Source organism: Xenopus laevis, chromosome 4L (genome assembly GCF_017654675.1).
Source record: "Xenopus laevis strain J_2021 chromosome 4L, Xenopus_laevis_v10.1, whole genome shotgun sequence".
Taxonomy (NCBI): domain Eukaryota; kingdom Metazoa; phylum Chordata; class Amphibia; order Anura; family Pipidae; genus Xenopus; species Xenopus laevis.
Genome location: NC_054377.1, coordinates 126613198 through 126636512, shown reverse-complemented (window position 1 = coordinate 126636512; position 23315 = coordinate 126613198). Strand labels below are relative to the sequence as shown.

At 39.8% G+C, this 23315-nt stretch overlaps 1 protein-coding gene across 3 annotated transcripts; it reads left to right on the top strand.

The window, feature by feature from the left end:
- Positions 1-6575: 6575 nt before the first annotated feature.
- hemk1.L (HemK methyltransferase family member 1 L homeolog) lies at positions 6576-22161 on the top strand. 3 transcript variants are annotated; one of them, XR_005967060.1, is made up of 11 exons: positions 6576-6828; positions 11543-11751; positions 14575-14666; positions 15953-16046; positions 16776-16898; positions 17782-17846; positions 19858-19907; positions 20047-20152; positions 20231-20322; positions 20466-20579; positions 20859-22161. XR_005967060.1 is itself a non-coding variant. In XM_018258981.2 (11 exons), the coding sequence occupies exons 2-11, from the start codon at positions 11551-11553 to the stop codon at positions 20887-20889; spliced, it is 972 nt and encodes a 323-aa protein (XP_018114470.1). In that variant the 5' UTR covers positions 6577-6816; positions 11543-11550; the 3' UTR covers positions 20890-22161. The 3 variants fall into 3 exon arrangements, 2 of the variants coding, with proteins under 2 accessions (XP_018114470.1, XP_018114469.1); XM_018258981.2 differs by having other exon boundaries at positions 6577-6816; positions 20231-20326; XM_018258980.2 differs by having other exon boundaries at positions 6578-6828; positions 20231-20326.
- Positions 22162-23315: the final 1154 nt, after the last annotated feature.

Genomic DNA, 23315 nt, shown 5'->3' with positions numbered 1-23315 from the left:
AAAGAGGCAGAAGTAGACTGCATGGAGGAATGCTTCAGGCATCCCTGCCGCCTCCCTGCTTTCATCACTGCCTGCTTACCGATTAGGATGTAGATTATTAACTCAAGGCAGAACCTTCCCCCCCCCCCCAAAAAAAACACGCGTGAAATTATTTACAGTTATTTACCAGTAGGTCTTTCCAGTTGACGCGAGGTCAACCATTTCGATTAGAAGAAAGGAGGTTCCCCCTTAATATTTAGAAAGGGTTTTTTTACAGTGAGACCTGTGAAGAGGTGGAATTCTTTCTCTGAATCAGTTGTACAGGCTGATACATTAAATAGCTTTAAGAAGGGGTTGGGTGGCTTTTTAGTAAGTGAGGGAATACAGGGTTATGGAAGATAGCTCATAGTTGATCCAGGGACTGGTCCGATTGCCATTTTGGATTCAGGAAGGAATTTTTTCCCCCTTTGAGGCATCTTAGAGAGGCTTCAAATTGGGTTTTGCCTTCGTCTAGATCAACTCTAGATAGCAGTTAGGCAGGTTAAAATCGAGTTAAAGGGTTGAACTTTATGGACATATGTTTTTTTTTCAACCTAACTTACTATGTTACTATGTATGACATCAGGCAAATAATTGTTTTCTCTTTTGTTCCACACCAGAGATGTAACTACAGAGGAGACAGGCCCTGTGGTTGCAAGGGGCCCAGGAGTTTATAGGGCCCAATGAGTCCCGAATTAAAGAGAAATTTCAATATATCTTGGTACAGTAAGTTAAATTACACATATTTTGGGATTCAAAATTTGCTGTGGGGCCCAGTAACATCTAGTTATGCCATTGTTCCACACTGATATTTACAACTACTAACAAAGCTAGCTGCTGATTACTTGCTGTGTCCAGCAGTGATAGGTGGTTGGGCCATTGGCCCTAAATCTGCAGCCTAAAGGTGGCCATACACGGATAGATCCGCTCGTTTGGCGATGTCGCCAAACGAGCGGATCTCCCTCCGATATGCCCACCTTGAGGTGGGCAATATCGGGCTGATCCGATCGTGGGCCCTAGGGCCCAACGATCGGATCCTATCGTTCGCCAAACGGGCGGTCGGATCGCGGGACCGCATCAACGAACAGATGCGGCCGCGATCCGACGGGATTTTTAACCCCATCCGATCGAGATCTGGCTGACTTTCGGCCAGATCTCGATCGGGGAAGCCCGTCGGGGGCCCCCATACACGGGCCAATAAGCTGCCGACTTGGTCTGTCGGCAGCTTTTATCGGCCCGTGTATGGCCACCTTTAGGTGGGGCAGATTTGGATGAGAAGCTTAGCCCTGTGCTTGGGTTGAGGCAGGTGGCAAGGCCCTTCTCCATTTGTGACACACTCACACTAGCCTATTCTGTTCCTCCAATAAACTGATATGGACATTAATGTGTGGGTTTAGGTTCAGGAGAACTTTTGGATGAAAGTCATCTCTGTCACTTTGTGATCAACTCTTGAACTTTATGTACATTGACTTCATGGACAATTTGTATGATGGATGTTGCGGTGATATGTACTCAAGCATCAATTAGGAATTTTATGTGCTTTAAACCTCAATTTGAGATTAGTCTACATACCCAGAACATGTGTGGTTTGTCAGTGGATTTCTTTTTATTGTGCACCATATTCACACTCTGCATCCTGAAGAAGGGAGTTGGAGACACCCCATTGATTTGATAATGGCTTAGTAAATTAAGTACCAGCAATAACTATTGATGTGTGCAGCATTTTTTTTTTTAAAAAAAAGATCAAAACAACAGGCAACATTCCTTTACAGGGCTCTTGTTAAATACAGTGTATGTTAATTTTTTATTTATTGATTTCCTGGCATATTGCCCCATGATTTGCACCAGGTTTTGTGCTCTTCATTAGAACCATTTCAGCTTTGACTTGCCCTCTTAGTATAAGGGTACTGAATACTGATAATGTTTATTCATAGAATATTTGCAAATCCAAGCATTAAAAGATTTAGGACACCCCCTTCACTTCCATAACACATGTAATTGCTCTGCTTTGTGAACCTGTTGTAGACAACATGAATCTTGATAATATTATTTCTCAAAGGTAGTCCTTGCAAAATCCTTAGAACCATCTTAAAAATGTTGTGTTATACTTGAGTGACTGGCCCTACCCAGCTACATCAGGAATTACATTTTCTGGCTTACTACCATCCACCCTTTTCAGACCAAGTAATTGTTTAATACGGACGCCTTTTTTACTGCTATGTATGGAGTGAAGTAGCAGGGAAGAGATTCAAGAATAAGAATATTTGTTGTTTCTAGGTCAACGAACATGAGAGCAAGGGTGTCCGTCATCCTAATTATGCGATACTTGACAGATCTGTGTTTTTCTTTTAATACTCAGATCATGTTCCTGAAATGTATGTAATCTACAGTAGAACCCCCATTTTACATTTTTCAAAGGACCATAAAAAATGGTGTAAAATCAGCAAAATGTTTTATGCATAATATATATGGGGGACCACAAAAAATTAGGGTAAATCATAGGATGTAGAATTGAGGCTTCACTGTATTTATGAATTGATGTGATGGCCTGGTTTGACCACAAGATGGCAAAATTAATGCATTAGAGCAGGGGTCAGCAACCTTTACTATCAAAAGAGCCATTTTGCCCCCTATTCCACTAACGAAAAATAACCTGGAGCCGCAAAACATAACACAGCTTATAAACTTTTAAAAGTTTTAGCCTTTTTTCTAATTTAACTGTTACAACAACAGAATACAACAAACAGAAGAGCAGTGTCCATGTGTAGACCTACTTTGAAATAAATTAAACACTGAATAGCCCTATTAAATGCTAGTGTTTTCATCTGTTTAATGTAACTTCTGTTTCTGAAGCTCCATGCTGATCTTTTCTCTCTTGTCTTGAGTATGTGACCACGGTAAGGTCTTGCCTGTCACTACTGGGACGTCTATACAGCCAGCGGTCACACACTCAAGAAGCCACCAGCAAGTGCAAGGGCAGTATAGACGGTATGACAAGACAAAACCGCAAGACCGAGCCCCAGCAAGCAGGATGAAGAGTTATTCATGCTGGTCTGCACTGCCCTTGCACACATATAGCCAAGATAGGTTGATGATATTTTCCCATGAATACAGAAATAATCCATAGCATGTTCACACTGTATATTGACAGAACACAGAAAGACAGAAAGAGAGAGACCGCACAAGAGAAACAATTATTGGGTATTTTCAGTATGTATATCCTTCAGCTGTGTTGCTAGGGGTCTAATATTCAATATCTCCAATTCTGTTATGATCTCAACATGAACAACTTCCATCTTTGTTTCAGTTTTATGTATTGTAAATGTGTACTTTGTAAGTTGTATTTACTTGTTTGCTCTGTATTTAGTACTTATGCCCATGTTTTGGAAATGTGTTGGGGGCATATTCAGGATACATTATCCTAGCAGTGCTATAAAATAAACCTACATTCATGACTGACATATGATGCATAATAGTAATGTTTAATACACATACCACTAGAGGTGTTTCATGTTTTTAAATCACTGGTATTTTTATACAGCACTTCTGCTTTCTTTTGGGAATAGTCCCATAGTGAATCATTGCAGTCTGCTACCCTAACAGAGAGGGGGTGGGGTGAGATGTACTACCTACTCTACTGCTGTCTCTCCCTCTCCCTTAAGATTTCAAGCTTAGCAGGTTGATGGTAAGATGCTCAAAAATTGCCCTTCCATTGAACTGCATAGTAATTTTCTGGACACTACAGTGCAGGTCTGGCAATTATAGCTTAGCAATGAGATTTTCTAAATCATTCCCATTCAGTCAATTGAAGGTCCGTTTGAATGTTTTGCTGTCAAACAGAGCCTCCTATAGGCTGCCAGTCCACATAGAAGCTACCAAATAGCCAATCCCAGCCCTTATTTGGCACCCCCATTCATGTGTTGCTCCCCAACTCTTTTTACATTTATGTGTGGCTCATATGTAAAAAGGTTGGGGACCCCTGCTTATAGTCTTTGGTCATTCTTGAGATCATATTTCATGTTATGGTTAGGGTGAAGAGGCATTAGATTTAAAAATCCCACCTTAGAGGTGGGCAAGGTTTACTCACATACATTTAGGAATTTAATCCTACATTTTTAGGGGCAGATTTATCAAAGGTCGAGGTGAAAACATTGAATTTCAAGCTATTTTTTGTGTACTTCGATTAGGGAATAGTCCAAATTCGATTCAAATTTGAAAAAAAACTTTGAAATTCGAATATCGAAATTTATCATGTACCGTCTCTTCAAAACTTCGACTTCAACCATTTGCCTTCTGAAACCTGCCGAAGAACTGTTTTAGCCTATGGGGGACCTCCTAGAAGCTATTTGGAGTAAATCGGTGGACTTTGAGAAATCAAATTTTTTTTGGGGGGGGGGAACTTTGAATTGAATTCGATCTAATGCGCTATTTCTTCAATCATACGATTCCAATACGGCCGAATACGGACCTCTTCAACCCAAAAAAACCTTCGACTTCACTTCGGTTGGTCTTTTTGAATTCAAAGTATTTTCAATTCAATATTCGACCCTTGATAAATATGCCCCTTAGTGTATACAAACCCCATGAAGTGGACAACCTGAAGCTTACATCCCTCAGACAAGTATAATGTTTAAATACTTATGCACAAAATTACTGATTGCTGAATGTATTATTGTTATGTTTAGTTAATTTTATTTTGTTGTGTGTTTGTTTGTTTTACATGTCTAAAACTAAAAATATTACCAATAAAAAAAAAATCCCACCATGGAATGATGCAGTTCCAAGTTGATTTTGGTGTTTGTAAATTCCTGTACTGGATCATTATCATTGGGGATACACAGAACCTGACTTTTGGGAATTTGGCCAAACTCTGTACTGTATCTGAAACCTCAGTGGTGCCGGAAATTCCCAGCAAGCAGCTGTAAAGTTCTGATGTGGGTAAAGCATGCACACAAATTGCTGCTGATCAGCATGACTAATTTTTACTGTTGTATACTGCTCTGTACAGTTTGGCTGAATCCTGCTAAAGAGCCTTGGATTTGGCTGAATCCCAAACCGAATCTTTATTATTATCCTAATAGCATGGGGGTATTCAGTGTCAGACTGGGGAGTAGTATAATGTTACCAGCTTGCACACCCTAGCTCTCTGTATCCTGAAAGCCTGGTGCCCGCGGAAGAAGGCTTCGGGATCTTCCAAAAATCGCAAGTATAATAAATTCATCCAGCACTCAGGTCAAAAATCCAGCAGGGACAAACCCTGCTTGATTTTTGACCTGAGTGCCGGTTGAATTTATTATATCCACCAGAGAACCTCAGACAAGCAGCCCTCTCTCCAGACTTTATTCCATACCTCTCAACTGTCCCGTTTTTTGCTGGACAGTCCCGATTTTGACAGCTCAGCCCGCAGTCCAGGATTGTTGCTGAAATGTCCAGACTTTCTCTTTGATCTCCTGCACTGAACAGCCAGAAAAAGATACAAAGTTTCTGATATTTAAATAAATAGGCTCTTGGCAGAGAACCCAGAACACTTAGCACCTGCACTTTGATTCATTTGTAACAATTTAAGATACGCAAATATACAATTGTAACTATTTAAGATAAGCAGGGCTCTTGTGAGAACTGAGACTCACAGTTTAAAAGGCAATTCACCTTTATTAGAAAAACTGCTATAACTCATAAAACATTGCCCTAAAACTTCCAGAAATGTGTTCAGACTTTCCATAACCTGGCAAATTTTGTAAAATAGACATGGTATTCAGGGGTGTGGCCATAACATGGGCATAGTCACATATTTTGAAATGTTGGGAGGTATGATTTCCTAATATCTTTTCTTTAGATAATATCATCTATCCTTCCCTCTATTTCTTCTCTTAGTTCTCATACACAAATGGAGAATAGCCATGAGATACAGTAGCCATATAAGGCCAAATATTTGGGTCAACAGAGCTGTCAACTTTGCAGTTGCAGTTTTCCCTATTAATAACATTGGGATCAGCCATCATTTTTACCGGCCAGGTCAGTAAAATGCTGGCCAGGTGGCAACCCTACAAACACGTGGACTCATCTGGATTTTTCCTGGTACCCCACAATTGGGTTAGTTTATCTCTCTGGTATTGCTCCAGCACATGCATGTACTATTAGCTTTTTCTACTTATTAATAATTGCTGGCATCAACCATTTTTAGTGGCCAAACAGGTAAAATATCACTTGGCAAACACCCCCAGGGTTCAGGCTCTCTGTCAGGTTAATAAAAAATGAAGACCACCAATAAACTAAGTAAACACAAAGTTTTAAATACAGCATCTGTCTTACTATACAGCCAGAGAACCCCCCCCAAACACACACACAACCCTGTGATCTGTATGCCCTGAGATAAATAATTCCCTTATTAACTAACAACAAAAGGTGTATCAGTTGTATTATAGTGCAACAGCAAAGGAGAGCTAAAGGAACCACGTTACACACAGGTATAATAAGATCAATAGTGAGTAATAATGGTACATGTTTAATCACTATCAGGCTTCCCCATGTATTGAAGGGGGAACCAATACGCAGAGCCGCGCAGAGGAACTAAAGTGAGCAATCGCTGTTGCAGAGGACTCAGGAGCACTTTGTGACGCACACAGGAAGCAGCATGTTTTGCAGGGCTGAACTTGCAAGCTGTATGCCGGCTCATTGACAGAATTAACTAGCAGGATTGGACCAGTAGTAGCAAGAATTCTCCCAGGATTTCTGGTCATGGTTCACAGTTGCTCTGCTTAAAACCTGCTGAGACACTGAGTCCTGGTCTATGTATTGGTAAGGCACTGGGTAAGGGATACTAAGCCTTATAGGCTGCTTTTTTGATTGTTTAAGGGCTTTGGGTTAAAAAAAGAATATATATATATATATATATATATATATATATATATATAATATATATATATATATATATATATATATATATATACATATATACACAAACTCAAAAGTCCTCTGCACTCAACCCATTCTCAATATATTTATGAAAAATGCCTTAAAAGTAGCAGTATGCACAAAATGTCTGTCTTAAATATATTGAGAATGGGTTGAGTGCAGAGGACTTTTGTATTTGTCTATATGGATTTTGTGGTCACAGCCTCATTGCACCCCCGCCTACTGTTTTTAAAAATTAGTGGTGAGCACAACTTTCCCTTGTTTGTTTTTATTTATTATTCTTATATTAATAGCAATATTCATGGCTGTAATATATATATTTTCAAAAAATTATACAATAAACACTGCTACTTTGAACTGTAGGAAATTATTTTATAATGTATTATGTCTTTTTTTTTTTTTTAATGACTGGTTTAATGTAATTTATTGCTTAATATTATGCATGGAGATTCCAAGATTCATGGAAGAGGGAGCCTTGAGTTTGTAGGGTTTAGGCACCCATAATTAATTGTCTTGTTTATAGCATGGACTGTGGTCACATTTGCTCTGCACGCCCCACTAATTTTCTAAGATAGTGTCAGTATTTTGTATTCAAAGCACAACCACTTTGTTTACCAAGTTAGACAGAGAAATGCCTTTGTTAGAGGTATCGAGTTGCTAGTGACCAGTGTCTTCATAGTGAACCACACATACCTGATGCTGACTGCCAATATAATGGCCACTTTGATAGATCAGTGACTGGTTTTATGTTTCCCCAGTTATTTTTCTAGGAAGGGAAACCCTGCTCCAACTGCATGTTACCAATTTGTTAGATCAGTGACTGGTTTTATGTTTCCCCAGTTATTTTTCTAGGAAGGGAAACCCTGCTCCAACTGCATGTTACCAATTTGTTGTATACTAAATGTTTACAGGCACTGAAGAATACCTCTCAACATTTTGGAAATAAAAAGAGGGACAAAATAGTTGGCGTGCTTAGTTTGGCAAATTTTTTGACCATGCCCATTGTTGTGGCCACACCCCCTAATTACCATGTTCAGTTTACAAAATTTGGCATGTTATGAAAGTTTGAACATATCTCTGTTTTTTTTTCCAGTTATTACAGTTTTGCTAATGATGGTGTATTGCCCTTTAAGCTGTGGGGACCTGTTATCATTTATTGTTAGAATTACTTATTTGCTTATCTCGAAATTGTTACAAAAAGTGTGTTATATGCAGCTGTGGCTGTTCTGGGCTCTCTGCCAAAAGCCAATTAAGTTAGAAAGTTTGTTTCATTTTCTGGCTGTTCAGTGCAGAGAAAAACAGGACTTTCCAGTACAAACGAGGGACTGCGTATTGAGCGGTCAAAAGACGGACTGTCCCTCTGAAAGTGGGACAGTTGGGAGGTATGCTGAAGCCTAAGCATCAATGTTTGAAAGCACAATAAATTACTTTTTTTGCTACCCTTTTGTTACCTTAAGGGCCAGTAACATCAAAAAAGGGGCTTTATCTGCAGTTAATATAGTGTTCTGTTACCCTGCACAGTAACACACCCGTAAGCATACCTCCCAACATTTGAGAACAGGAAAAAGGGACAGAAAAAGTTGAATTTTTTTTGGCCACACAGAATTTTTTTTGGCCACGCCCACTTGATGGACACCCCCTCAAAGACACGCCCATTTTACAAAAACACAACCCTTCCCCTTGGTTGGCATGGCAGCATCAGAGACACAGTGTGCACTAACAAAAAGCAGACAAAGTGGCCCCCATTATTTAATGACCGTGTGTGGCAGAAGCATTGCTGGCTCTCCACATTTAATGGCACATTCTGGTGCCAGCGCTTCATGACACCCTCTACCCCACCAATAACCCTGCTCAGTAATTGCTCCCCTCATTACATTAAAAAATTATAAATGACACTAACTCAGTTATGATTAAACTTTAAATAGTGTTTATAAATATCATAACAGTTTAAGTTTTTTAACTTTAACATAATGTGTTTAATGTAATGTCTCTTCAGAGTATTCCTTACCCATCATGTGTCTCCCAGTAGCTCATTACAAATGATTTCCGATGGCGCATTACCCATGTACCCCAATGCTCCGGCCCAATAACCCACATAACCCGGCAGATACCCCGTGCGTTACAGGATTAATAAAGGGATTGCAAGGGTGACTGGTGCCTCTTGGCTGCCCTACAACCCCCCAGTACCTCGGAATTTAAGCTCATGCTGGGGCTCCAGCTGAAGGATCTGCTCCACCTTGGCCATGTCTCCCGTATGGGCTGGGGGTTCCGGGGCCTGTCCCGGCGGCGGCTGCAGGAGCGGGTGATGCAGCAAAGCGGCGGAGGCTGCTGTAACGTCACGGCCCCTGCAAGGCCCCGGGGTAAAGGAACGCCCATGTGCAGGGACTGGGGGCTGGACGGCCGCTGCACAGTGGGACTACAGAGCCAACATGGCGGTGCCTTAGGGGTGGGGCGATTGAATGCTGGCACCGTATGTGAGGACCTTATTTGCCCTGTGTAATGTCAAAGTGATATATGAGAACATAAGCCTACAGCATATTCCCTCACTGGCACCTTGTGGGATTGTAGCGTTCTGCACGTCAGTGTTGTCAATTCTAGCTCGGCCTGCGGGACATCTCTCCTTGCTATCCCGGGCCTCGGGCCTAGCTGGTAAAACACCTGCCAAGGCTGCGGGCCCGTATTGCAAAAGGCAATGTATCTGCTGGTAAATTTGAAATACCTTTAAAAAGATCCCTCTCCCTGCCCCCAATCCCCTGTAAACTTAGCTTTTGCCCTCCGTCATGAAATCTCTGCATCATGGCCCGCCCCTTTGGCATCACACTCCGCCCCTTTTTGTTCCCACCTGGCGGTAAAAAATTTAGGAAAAGGTGGCAACCTTAGACACAACTGAACTGATAGCAGTAGCTCCAGTGTTCCCCTGCGTCAATTTTTAACTGGAGGCAGGAAGGACTGAGCAGTGTCAAGCACAAGTTTACTTAATTGTAAAAAGTGCATTATGATTCAAGTACCTTTAATGGGCAACTGAAAAATTTGCAAGCACAACTGCCCTTATAGGGGTGGTTCACCTTTAAGTTAACTTTTAGTATGTTCTAGAATGGCCAATTATAAGCAGATTTTCAATTGGTCTTCATTATTTATTCTTTATAGTTTTCTAATTATTTAATTATTTTCTGCTGACTTTTTTCAGCTTTCATATGGGGGTCACTGACCCCATCTAAAAACAAATGCTCTGTAAGGCTACACATTTATTGTTATTGCTACTTTTTATTACTCATTTTTCTATTCCGTTCCTCCCCTATTCGTATTCCAGTCTCTTATACAAATCAACACATGGTTGCTAGGGTAATCTGGACCATAGCAACCAGACTGCTCCAACTGGAGAGCTGCTTAATAAAACACTAAATAACCCAAAAAACACAAATAATTAAAAATGAAAACCAATTGCAAATTGTCTCAGAATATTCCTCTCTACATCATACTAAAAGTTAACTGAAAGGTGAACAACCCCTTTAATGTCGCTTGACAATTCTGACTACTGTGTAATAATACTGCAGTATAAAATGGTATATTCACTAGAGTTGGATGTGATTTCCAGTGCTCATTGGCCAACTCTTTTTCCATTAGGCTTAATCAATATCTTAGCAGTCCTGCAGGGGAATTCACAAAAGTGGAGCAAACTTGTATTGGAGTAAAAAATATTATTGGAGTTCTGCTTCTATATAGGGATGCACCGAATCCAGGATTCAGTTCGGGATTCGGCCAGGATTCGGCCTTTTCCAGCAGGATTCAGATTCGGCCGAATCCTTCTCCCCGGCAGAACTGAATCCTAATTTGCATATGCAAATTAGGGGCGGAGAGGGAAATCTCATGACTTTTTGTCACAAAACAAGGAAGTAAAAAATGTTTTCCCCTACCCACCCCTAATTTGCATATGCAAATTTGGATTTGGTTCGGTATTCGGCCAAATCCTTCATGAAGGATTCGGGGGTTCGGTCAAATCCAAAATTGTGGATTCGGTGCATCCCTACTTCTATACATACAAATCCGTACAAGCTGAAGTTGGTGTAAGGGTTTTTTTTATTTATCCAAATAAGCGATACAGGCGGCACTCCGGATGAATATGAGGAGGTTTATTGTGGCATATCAAGATAACAACATCGCCTTACGCATTTTCGGGAAGACATTCCCTTAATCATAGGCCTTTTTTTTTTTATTTACTAACAACTGTTTTCTGGTGTTAATAACAATTAATAATAAAAATGATTTGAAGATTTTCTGGCAGAAATGTAATATTCTTGTTAACACCCACTTTAGGGATCCACTTTTTATCAGATACTGTAAATCATTCATTTTTAATTGTTTTATTGCTATACGTTGGGGCATGGGACTGTTGACTTGATCAGTAAAGTTTACATTGACACCAATTATCTGGCCATTTTAATGCTGAGGGAGAAAAAAAGGCATATTTTTTTTGTTCCCTAAAATATATCACCTACACTCCTGGCTTAATTACACTGCTGTTTAATCACAACTTATATCTACAGTTGATACTGATGTGAACAAATTGGCTATCCCTCCTTAAATGCAGTTTTTTTGTTTGTTTTTCAAGCACAAGCCATGCACTTGCAAACTCTCCTCCTACGCAGACTTCTACAAAATGTCAGTCACGCTCGAGTGCCAAGTAGATGGCTGGGTGGTGGTGAAATGACTCCAAGAATGCTTGTTCGTCACTGGCAGAGCATATTTCACGATCATGGAGTACCGGAGCCTCAGGAATCCAGTGAGATACTTATAGCACATGCCCTGGGATCCAAAACGGTGAGTTGGACAGTCAGACATACACTAAACATCAGATGAGAGATATTCTTTTCTCAAGCACCAGCATGATTCAATATATCTGCTAAAGAAAAGCTAACAGTGAGCACACAAAATGTATTCTCTGTATTAGCAAATCAGTGACGCTGTGTTTTTAAAGGGACACAGCACATTCCATTTAAAGGATCGCTATTAACACAGCATTGGGATACATATAACGTATATTAATTTTAATGGATCAGCTGAGAGATGCAGTAGCTCAAAAGCAACACCTGTGCCTCTAAAGGTGGGCCCAACTTTCACCAAACTTTTTTTTTTTTTACTTTTGAGGCACATCAAATGCTTTCGATTTATAGATATAAGAAACAGACCAGGAACAGGCAGTACTTTAGTCTGCAAACACCCTTTATTGGTGTATTCTCACTCACGACATGTTTCGGGAGCTAGTCCCTTTTTCAAGTGAAGAAAAAGTCCAATTACCACACATTAAATAACAATTGTAACCCCTCCCCTTTAGTGTTCCAGGTGATACCTATGACATCATGGATAAGTCCATCCCTTTGTTGCATGTGAAAATATAAACCAACGACAGGAATACCATCACAAAAATGTGAAAAAAAGTCCCATAAAAATAGTCCATAAATAACAGTCCAACCTGTTGGAATAAATACAATGAAATACTTTAAATACTTAAGAAACTGCGCCAAGCCTATCCAAAGTAAAAATATATGAGCACAGCAAATGCTTTTGATGAAAAAAAATGGCATTCTGATGTATCGTATATAATTAATTCAAATAATATTAACGGGTCAGTGTTACAAGTTTAACTAATCAGTGCAGAACCATGCTGCAGGGATTATAATGAATTGCTCCTGTGCACACTGCTGATTGCACTGATTTCTCTGCGGCTGTGTTTTGCACATCCAGACCAATAACCAAGAATCCCTGCAGCATGTGGGTTTTACAAGTCATGAGTTTTAAAATGAATCCCAAATTATCCCATTGAAAGTGGACGTCTATAAATTATTCATGTTGTATGGCCAATTCATTATGAATCTGTACCCACATTGTTGCACAGAAATCGATACAGTCTCCAGCATCTCTTTGAACATTTACATTTTTTTTTAGGGTAGCACTGATTTTTATTCTGCAGTTGTGCTGTACAGTTATGTGTCCTGTGTATTTTTTAGGGATGCAGCGAATCCAGGGTTCGGCTTCGGCCGACTCATTCTGCCTGGCCGAACTGAATCCGACCCCTAATTTGCATATGCAAATGAGAGGCGGGGAGGGAAAATCCGTGACTTTTTGTCATAAAACAAGGAAGTAAAAAACATTTTCCCCTTCATTAGGATTCTGATTCAGTATTCGACTGAATCTGTCACGAAGGATACGGGGATTCGGCCGAATCCAAAATAGTGGATTCTGTGCATCCCTAGTATTTTATGGGTCTCAGATTTAAACCAATAATAAAGTAACCCTACGTTAGTCTGATGGGGTAGTTCACCTTAAAATTAACCTTTTGTATAACATATAAAATTAATTTCTATGACGATATATAGTTAGATTTAATTTTCTTTAGTGTGTGTCCTGCAAATTCCTAGTGTTGCCTTTAAATTGCTTTGTAATTGGGGTTCCAGTTGACACTGGTTTGGTAGTCATAATGAAAAAATAGGACAGGGTATCCATAGACAGATGAGCAATACAAAAAAAGCCTCACAGAGGCTTGGTTACTGAATATGAGCTTATACTAAGCTGAGCTGAATACCAATCAGTTCTGATGAATGATGGAGACTTTATTCTTTGTTTCTATGCAACTGGAGTAATCAATAATTAACCAAGGAGTGTGATTGTTTCAAGACATCCAGTTAACACCCATAAAATACACATGCAGCAAGGCTAGTGATTAGTTTGTATGTAGAGTTGCATTACTCCATAAACCTATTCTGTAAAATGCATCAAAACTGGTAAGTGATCTGTCAGCGTATAGTTTTAGAATGCTTTTTTTTTTTATATATACATTTCAGATACATAACAGATCGAGCACTCGTTTGTAAATTAAATTGCTTTTATCCAGATGCACACAATAAAAGCAGTTTGATTTATGATTCGAATGCGGGTTCTTTTAGAGGTAAGCTACATTGTGACTTTACACTGCACCCACATCTATTAAAGAGGAATCCGGAATCCGAGTGCGGATGCTAATATAATATATATTAGGGATGCACCGAATCCAGGATTCGGTTCGGGATTCGGTTCGGGGTTCGGCCTTTTTCAGCAGGATTCGGATTCGGCCGAATCCTTCTGCCCGGCTGAACCAAATCCTAATTTGCATATGCAAATTAGGGGCGGGGAGGGAAATCGCGTGACTTTTTGTCACAAAACAAGGAAGTAAAAAATATTTTCCCCTTTCAACCCCTAATTTGCATATGCAAATTAGGGTTCGGATTCGGTTCGGTATTCAGCCGAATCTTTCACGAAGGATTCGGCCGAATCCAAAATAGTGGATTCGGTGCATCCCTTATATATATATATATATATATATACACACAATGCTATATATCTTTTATGACGTGTACCCACTCCAAAGGACACTGAGCATGTTCTGGGCCTCAGGCAGCGGAAAGGTCAATCAAGTAAAAAGGGAGGCACCGAAGATATCATCTAGAATATTTGTAATTGTTGGGCTGTTGTACCCAAAGTTTGTGTTTTCTTACCAGTAAATGTTTGCATGTGTTCCATGATTCCTAATGTTCTCTCCTGTAATGAATCATGAGTAGTATTTCTTTGTACATAGTAAATGGATCGCATTTAATCTTTTTCTTGCAGTTTCCAAGTCTCCCTCCTTCAGTAGCTCAGTCTTCTGTCACTGTAGCTCAGCTAAGGCACATAGAGACCATGGCTCAGCAGCGCTTAAAGAGGTAGGGAAAAACTCAACTGCAGAGCAGCAGAATGACTCCACTACAGAGCGACAGCTAACCGCACAACACTTGACAGTAACTTTGAATTAGTGTTTCCTAAATCCAAATTATGTAGTTCCCAAAGCTGACCATGCACAGACCAAATCAGTGTGCTGATGTGGTTCCCATGCGATGGGATTTTCAAGCTGCCTGATAGAGATCTGCCCAATTTTCCGTCAGATATTTATTGGGCAAGCAGTCCCTGTGTATTGCTGCTGCCATTCCTTTAATGTAGCACACTGCGGCTTCAGTATGCATAGAATGTGGGAAAATAGCACTAATATCATTAGTGGGGCTCATTTGCTAACACAGTAAGAATTCCGCAGTGTACAGATATGGGATCCGTTATACGTAAACCCATTATCCAGTAAGTTCCGAATTATGGCCATCCCCCTTAGACTCCCTTTTAACCAAATTTTAAAAGATGATTTCCTTTTTTTCGTAATAATAAAACAGTACCTAAGATAATTAATCCCTATTTGTAGCAAAACCAGGCTATTGGGTTTATTTCATGTATAAATGATTTTTTAGTAAACTTAAAGTATAAAGAACCAAATTATAGAAAAAGATCCTTAATCTGGAAAACCCCAGGTCCCGAGCATTCTGGATAACAGGTACCATACCTGTAGTAACCATAGCATAGCAACCAATCAGACATTAGCCTTTAGCAATCTACCTGGATCAGATTGATCAAAACTAGTGGCCGATTGATTGCTATGGGTACTGCACTAGAAAAAATACCGCTGCAGCATCTCTTTGTTGCTAAATTCCTCTATAGTAGACAGTTTTGTTGTAATGGTAGACGTGCTCTGCAGGGAGGCTGATTTGGGTATGTACCAACAGGCACTTTAACTTGTTTTGACGTGCAATGAATTTTCATGCACCCACACAGAAATGCCTGTTAATTGACATCCGTGTTCCCTCTGGGTCTGTACCCAAGGGAGTGGAAATCAATCCGCAATTGTTTACTTTGGTTTCTCCTGCATTCAGCGTCATTATCAAAATCCCTTAGGTGCCTCATGTAAGAAGTAAGTAAAAACATCATGGGGTATGTACCCTAAAGCAGTGCTTGCTTGGCACAATTTCCTAAAATCTTTATACTATAGATTCATAGGGGACCCAGGTGCACATTCATTGAGCCATCAACATGGGCAGTGGATTATACAATATTACTTATTTAGAAGAATGCCATTACAAACATATGCATTCATTTATATTGCTGTTGTTCCATTTCTATTTCAATTCAGGGTCCCTATTCAGTATGTTATTGGAGAGTGGGATTTCTTGGATATAACCTTAAAAATGAGACCTCCAGTATTCATTCCAAGGCCCGAGACAGAGGTATAAAAGCATCTCCTTCGTGTATGTAAATGATTTAGAAATGGGGCAGTATATTTGATTTATATAAATATTTAGTTAGATTAGCTGGTGACGTTCTAGAAAGGTTGAGTGGGTGTTGATGATAATTCAGTATATAAAGGCTGTGAAAAGATTATTCTCATTTATTCCTTTGGGAGATATGGTGTCCATTTTAAAAATCCAATAGCTCTCCCTCTTCAGGAGAGTTTGTTCTAGGTTGCCTTTCCTTACTCCTAGATTAATTTTTATTGCCCAAAAACTTTTTGTCACCAACAGTTCAGACCTCTCTGTATGCAAGGCCCTATGATAGGCCTTCTTGACATTTTTCAGCGATGAAAAATTTAGAACGGAATTGGTAGCAGTGGATTTCCTAAAATTCCTAGTATCCAAACATCCATCAGTGTCCAATTCAATCTGGAGGTCCAGGAAAGAGACCTATTGGATATGTCCATGGTCAATTTTATTTTCAAATTATTATCATTCAACTTGGTTACAAATTCTACAGCCTCTCTTTCAGTACCGTGCCAGATTATTAGTATATCTTCTATATATCTAATCCACTTGACGATATTAAGATGGTATTGGGACATATGACTAATTCCCACCACCGTCTTTTCCCAGAACCCCAAAAAGAGGTTGGTGTAAGAGGAGGCACAAGACGTACCCATTGCGGTTCCTACATAATATTAAACATTTAAGTCTTTGTTTCAGGAACTGGTCGGCCTTGTCCTTGGAGCCAGCAGAAGGTTGCAGTGCTCTGCAGAGCCCCTGGTTCTGGAGGTGGGATGTGGTTCAGGGGCTGTGTCTTTGTCATTACTACGGAGGGTGCCTCAGGTAACAAGGTTTGCATGAGCTCCGGAACTTGTAACGCTTAAAGTTGCCAGGAAACACTCATATATATGGGAGCTGAGCCCCTTTTTTATTTGATGAATGAAAATGAAATAAAAATGAAGGACTGTAGTTAATCTTGCCTGGGAAGACAGTCCATATGTCTTTGGTTTAACAGTTATACATTTTGTATCTCAGATATTTAGTGCTTTCTCTGTACATGGGCAAACCCACAAGGAAGCTCCAGAGCAGTGGTTTGCAGACTGTTTTTTTTATGCCCCCATTTGAGGGCTGGTATCTGCTTAAGCCTCCTTATAACAATGATATAGATATATGAGAAGGTTACATGTGTATAGTTGTATCATCATCCTGCTATAGCTCCAAGAATATCAAGGACAGCAAAGCTAACTAGCCTTTAGATTGGGCCCACATTCACTTGTTTTATCTCTATGCAGTTTAAAAACCTACGCTTTAGGAAAATCCTATTTTTTTGTTTTTTTTTGTTTAGTGATATGGAAAGAATTCATACCCTCTGTGTTTTATTGGTACATGATCTTTGGAAAAGAAAGTTGCCTGCACTGTAAGGGTAGTGCCACACTGTGCTGATGTGGCTTTCACTTGTTTGTGTTTCTGTATTAACATGCACTTCTTCAGCCTGAATGCAGACATAAAGAGCAGATTTTGGCACAGAGTATGCATTTTTTAACCAAAATTCCTTCCCTGTGTGCACCCAGTCTAAAGCTGTGCCGAAAACAAAAATGAGTGGAGGTCAGTGCTGTTTCTTGGCTTGGGTTTATATGTAGGCCAAGAATCAACAGTTACATTGCCCTAATGGCTTTTCTTCTATCAGAAGATACATAACATACACCCTTTTGTATCTGATCTACAGGCTCAAATAACAGCAATTGATAAAACGGAAGCAGCTGTCAGACTGACTAGAGAAAATGCAGTAAGGTAAGTGTTACCCAGCTGTAATCAACTTCAATTAAATGTATATCTGTACTGTACTGGGGAAAGTTAAACTGAGGGACTGGAGCAACTGCAGGGAGTGGTGATGTCTAGCAGTGGCTGTAGGAGAGGCCAACAATTACCAGGATGGTAGAGCCATAGACGTTTATGTAGCATCAGAAGGTGTAACCCTAAATGTGCAATGTGCTAATAACGAGAGCAGTTACAGCATCTTAATTATTTTTGGTTTGCCTGCAATGAATTTCCTAGAGCTCTGTACAATGGAAAGAAATAATAATGAATATAGAAATAATTATATGGAAGAGAGGTACAACACTAGTAGTGTTTGAGAACGTGTGACATAAAACGAAGTTTAGGTGAAGGCTAACGCTTTACACCCACAAAGGATTCTTCAACTTCCTTCTGCATGATTGTTGTCTTGTGTGTTATACATATGGGGGGGCAAATGTGCAAACAGTCCTCCAAGGAAATACCTCTAGCGCATCCTACCCAGTGCCACCCTGCAGAGTATGAACAAAGCACAAACACTATGGCATACTGCATTGCTGCACTCACCCACGTCTTATCAATACTGCCCAGCATGTTGGGAAATATAATGGTGATGGTGCCACAGTTATGGACAGAGTGACTAATGTTATGGGCCTAGCGGGTGTTGGAGTTTGCATAAGCCTTTAAGAGGTGGAAGTGTGCTGCTCTCCAATATTTGTAGTTGTTTGAGTGGAAGAATGTTCTTATGCATGAGAAGAATAGATCATGTGCAGAGCAAAGGTGAAAATCTATACTGTATGTTGGCTATTTAGGCCAATCTTGGTTATGAGTATATTGGAAGCAAGTTTGTGGAATGGCATGTACTGCAGCAGTATGTTTTTTAGTCTAGAAGGACAGATTTAAGAAACAATGTCCAAAGCTTATTGCACAGAGGATTTTTTCCCAGCTTTTTCCTAGGAAGAAATCAGTATGCCAGGAATTATCTCACACACAGGGTTTTTTTTTTTTGCCACATAGGGTTTTTTTTCTTAAAAAGCACGATTTGGCCATATACAACAAGAGCCTGACTAAACTTAATCTGAACCCTACAAATTGTGAAAAATTTGCGCACAGCAAATATTAAACACTTCACATTTGATTTGGCCAAATCTAAATTCTGTTTAAAAAAGCTTGGATTCGACCGAATCCTGGATTCTGTGCATTCCTATTAGGAACACAATATTTGTGCAGCATACACATGTTGAGATATATTTTATTGCTCCAATTTAGGATGGAAATCATCAACCCTATAATTTCAAAATGTATTATGTACACTTTACATTTGAGAGCAGTTTGTTTCCCCCAAGAATATGATTATGCCTTCAAAGCTGGGTTTTAATTTCATAATATCATAGACTGTAAATGCCACAGCCCCTTCTTATGTGTGGTCCTAGCGTTGCTTTTTTATGTCTTCTCTGCTGTTGCCTTTTTATACTGGAAATGTCTTTCTAACTATATTTTTAATTACTAAGGGTTTCCTACTCTCCTCACCATGAAAAAATGTGTAGCCTGCAAAAGTAAATAACCAAAAGGCTAAGCTAGGAGGTTCTCCAGCAGCGAGAGATGTAGGGGGAGTATAATCCTTTAATGAGCTGCATGTGGCAATATTCCTGGTGAGAGGAATGCAGATGTGAAGGAGTTCTAGGAACCAGTTCTGTGGATCAGGTTAAATACTTCTAAGAATGAACCATATGGAGAAATAAAAAGTCTGGTACAGAACAGAGGAAGTGGTTTTCTTGGAGCAATAAGTGCAAGAATCCGATTAATAGTAAGTGGCAGTATGAAATAGCAGAATATTTTTTATTGAGCAATAGGAGGCGTTGTAGGGACTAGGTGTGATAATGCAATAAGAAGGAGTTCCAGGCAGAGGTTTAAGAAATTCCTGGAGCATTATAGGGAGGATATTAGAATAGAAAAGAAAATATTGAAAATGTTTGCTGAAGCATAACTCTTTCATTTCTTTCTTTAGTCTAGGTCTCCAAAACCAAATCCAAGTTCTGCTTCTTGATATTTTAATTGGTAAAGATTTCCCTGTTTCTTTGTGTTCTCCATCATGTTCTTCCCACCATTCAAAATGACTCTCCTTATACAACCCTAACAATTGATAGATAGGGCACTCCCATGCTACCCTTAGGTCTCTGACAATCTATTTTTACAGATCCGCCAGATCCTCTCCTTATCTGCGGTCCTGTGGATGTTCTGGTCAGTAATCCCCCTTATATATCCTCATCTGATATCTCTGAACTTGATCCAGAAATTGTTAAGTAAGTATTGTACAATATCCAGATCAGAACGCAAAGCTCTGCACAGGCTGCTGGTTACACTTCATTTTTTTCTTTCAGCTGTGAGGATCATTCAGCATTAGATGGGGGTCCGGATGGCATGGATGTAATAAAGGGGATACTATCCCTTGCACCTCAGCTTCTAAAGCCTGGTGGGTATGTATTTTCATTTTAATCTTGGTTTAAGCTTTTCACTTTGTGCAACGACATGTGTGGTCCAGCTGTTGTCTCATGCTGTCTACCTTTGTTCTAACAGGGATATAATGCCTCATGCTGTCTACCTTTGTTTTAACAGGGATATATTTCTAGAGGTCGATCCCAGTCACCCAGAGATAATAGAGTTGTGGATTCAGAATCACACTGATATGCACCTTCAGTATATTAGCACTGTACAAGACTTCTGTGGCAGGTACTGCAATATTCTTATGTGCTTTTCAGGATAGCTGGTGTTATCATTACTGTTATCTTATTTTTATGCAATTAAACTTTAAAACAATGGGTTCCGAATTTCTAGATTCAATTCCCCCCTTTACAGACCCAAATTGGGCAAGGATCTGCTGCTTTAATAAAGAGGGGAGACTACAGATACAGTATATAAAACCATTGTCTAATTGGCACCCTAAAATCAGACTTGACATATCCAAGACAACAAATAGGCTTTCACCCTCATCTTATCTATTTTCCACAGGTCAAGGTTTGTACATTTACGCAGAGACTAAGCCTCTCTTCATGCTGTTCCTGCCATGACGCAAAAACTGGATCCCCTGATTCCCTGGATATCCAAAGCCAAACATGGTCCACTCCTTTCATTAGTGTGCTGTATCTACCTCAGTATGGCCCCATATTACAGGATAACCATCTAAAGGATAGGGTTGCCACCTTTTCTGGAAAAAAATACCGGCCTATCTATATATTTATATTTTTTCCCTATTAATAACATTGGGATCAACCATCATTTTTACTGACCAAGTCGGTAAAAAACCGGCCAAGCGGCAACCCTACTGATGGATAATATGAAATGTTTGTCCTCACCATTGCTACCCTTGTTAGCACAATACACTCAATGGCAGCCTAGCTTTTGTGCCATGAACTAACTAGGTATATAATGCAATTTGTATTGGAGGTCATGTAAATCAACATCTGCAACCAAGGGACACCAAAATCAAAACATTTAAGTTTCTGTCCCTGAAATCAACATGTAATGATTGCTAAAGCAGAGATGTGTTTGGAAATGCTGATCAGGCCCCATATACATCAGTGTTTATAATCCCTGGCAGTTGTGTCAACAGCTCAGATATAAAATTGCTGATGCATATGTAGATTTAGGTACACCCATGCTTTGAAAGTGCACATATTAAATATTGCTACTGGGTACATTGTGACTCAATCTATTCAAGTTATTTCAAGAATTATTTGATAATGGCTCGTTGCTGAAGCTCAGTACAACATGTTCCCAGGGCGGAACCTTCCATACTGCATCACTCGTGCTCCTGGGAGGAAGTGCTGATACAGCAATGAGTCTGGACAGATATTACAGAATGCAGCACAACATGGAACATAAGCTGAAGGCAGGGACAGTGAGAAACTTCTGTTAAAAGATATATTGCCAAGATCTTTTCTTGAAATAGAACAAAACTCTGGTGCCTTTCTCACCACAGCTCCAGTGAGGGCATGCTCTTGTGTTGCTCTCCAGGGCATCATGAAAACGAGCTATGGGCAACCTGAGGCCTTCTGCTGCTGGTCGGCTGACTAGTGTTGTAGGAAGCAGCCAATCTGTCCAAACAAAACCGCAGTTGCCTATTCGTTTTCTTATTCTGTTGCACAAGACTTGTGGAATTGACAACTCCAAACTGCTGAACATTTCTGAGACTATATTTTTTATTTCTTTTGTGAATTGTACTTTATTCACTGCTTTCGTCATTCTAAAAGTTAATCTAATGGTGAAATACTCCCTTTAACCAAACTGCAATAAAATCAGTGTGCATATCCAACTGGCTAAGTGACTAACATATGTCAGTTTATCTCCTGATATGGACAATCAGTCTGTTTGTATGGAAGAGATGAGCTCTTATCTTTATTATATGTGTGCCTGCAGTTTTCACTGCTATTACAGGCTGGGCTAATAAGGAAGTGCATGATGGGCATAAGAACATAAGCCTTTTTATTTTTGAGAATTCACTGAAACCTTTTGTTTCTAGACTAGATTCCTATGGTGGGGCCGGTACAGGTATGGGACCTGGGGGTTTCCAGATAATGGATTTGGATTTCCATACCTGAAGTCTACAAAAAAAATCATTTAAACATGAAATAAACCCATTAGACTTGGTTTGCCTCCAATACGGATTAGTTATAGCTTAGTTGGGATCAAGCACAAGGTACTGTTTTATTATTACAGAATAAAAGGAAATCATTTTTAAATGAATTATTTGATTACAATGGAGTCTATGGAAGATGGCCCCCATGACCCCATACTTGTATATTGTGATTATTGCAGTGCATTAGCTGACTTCACTCACCTGTTCTATGTGCATAATCCTGCTGGGAGCTGTTGCTCCTGGGGTACCAGATCTATACCCTTTAAATGCTTTGCTCTGCTTTTAATGGCCCCAATATTCCCCCACAGGTAGACTGCTCAATAGTTTGTGCTCCCCAAGTTGTTGATGCTACAATTCTTGTGTGTGCGGCATGTCGTAAGTACGTAGAAACGTATGGATGTAATTTCTAGGGCGGCAATTTCGCATTCTTTGTTCCAGCGACCACACGCTCATTTATCCTTCGCATATAAAGATACGCACAATACTCATGCGACAATACGCCGCAGAAAGTGCTTTTTTTTAAAGCATTTCTTTGACAGGCTTATTGAACGTCCAGCCTGTGTGGGCGGAGAAAGCACTGTGATGCACTATGGGATTCAAATTGCTCGGAAGCCGTAGTTGCCGAAACACGATTTTTAAAAATCATGGGCGACAAATCTCCCCGTGTGTCACTACCCTTAGACAACATGCTGCAACACTACAAATGCCTACATGGGCTACCTATGCCTTCTTATCCTGACCTTCACCTAAAAGGTCTCTGTAACAAAGCATTGCCTTACATCACAAATCTCCAGATACTCTCCTAATCGACCCCCCATTCCTTTAATGAC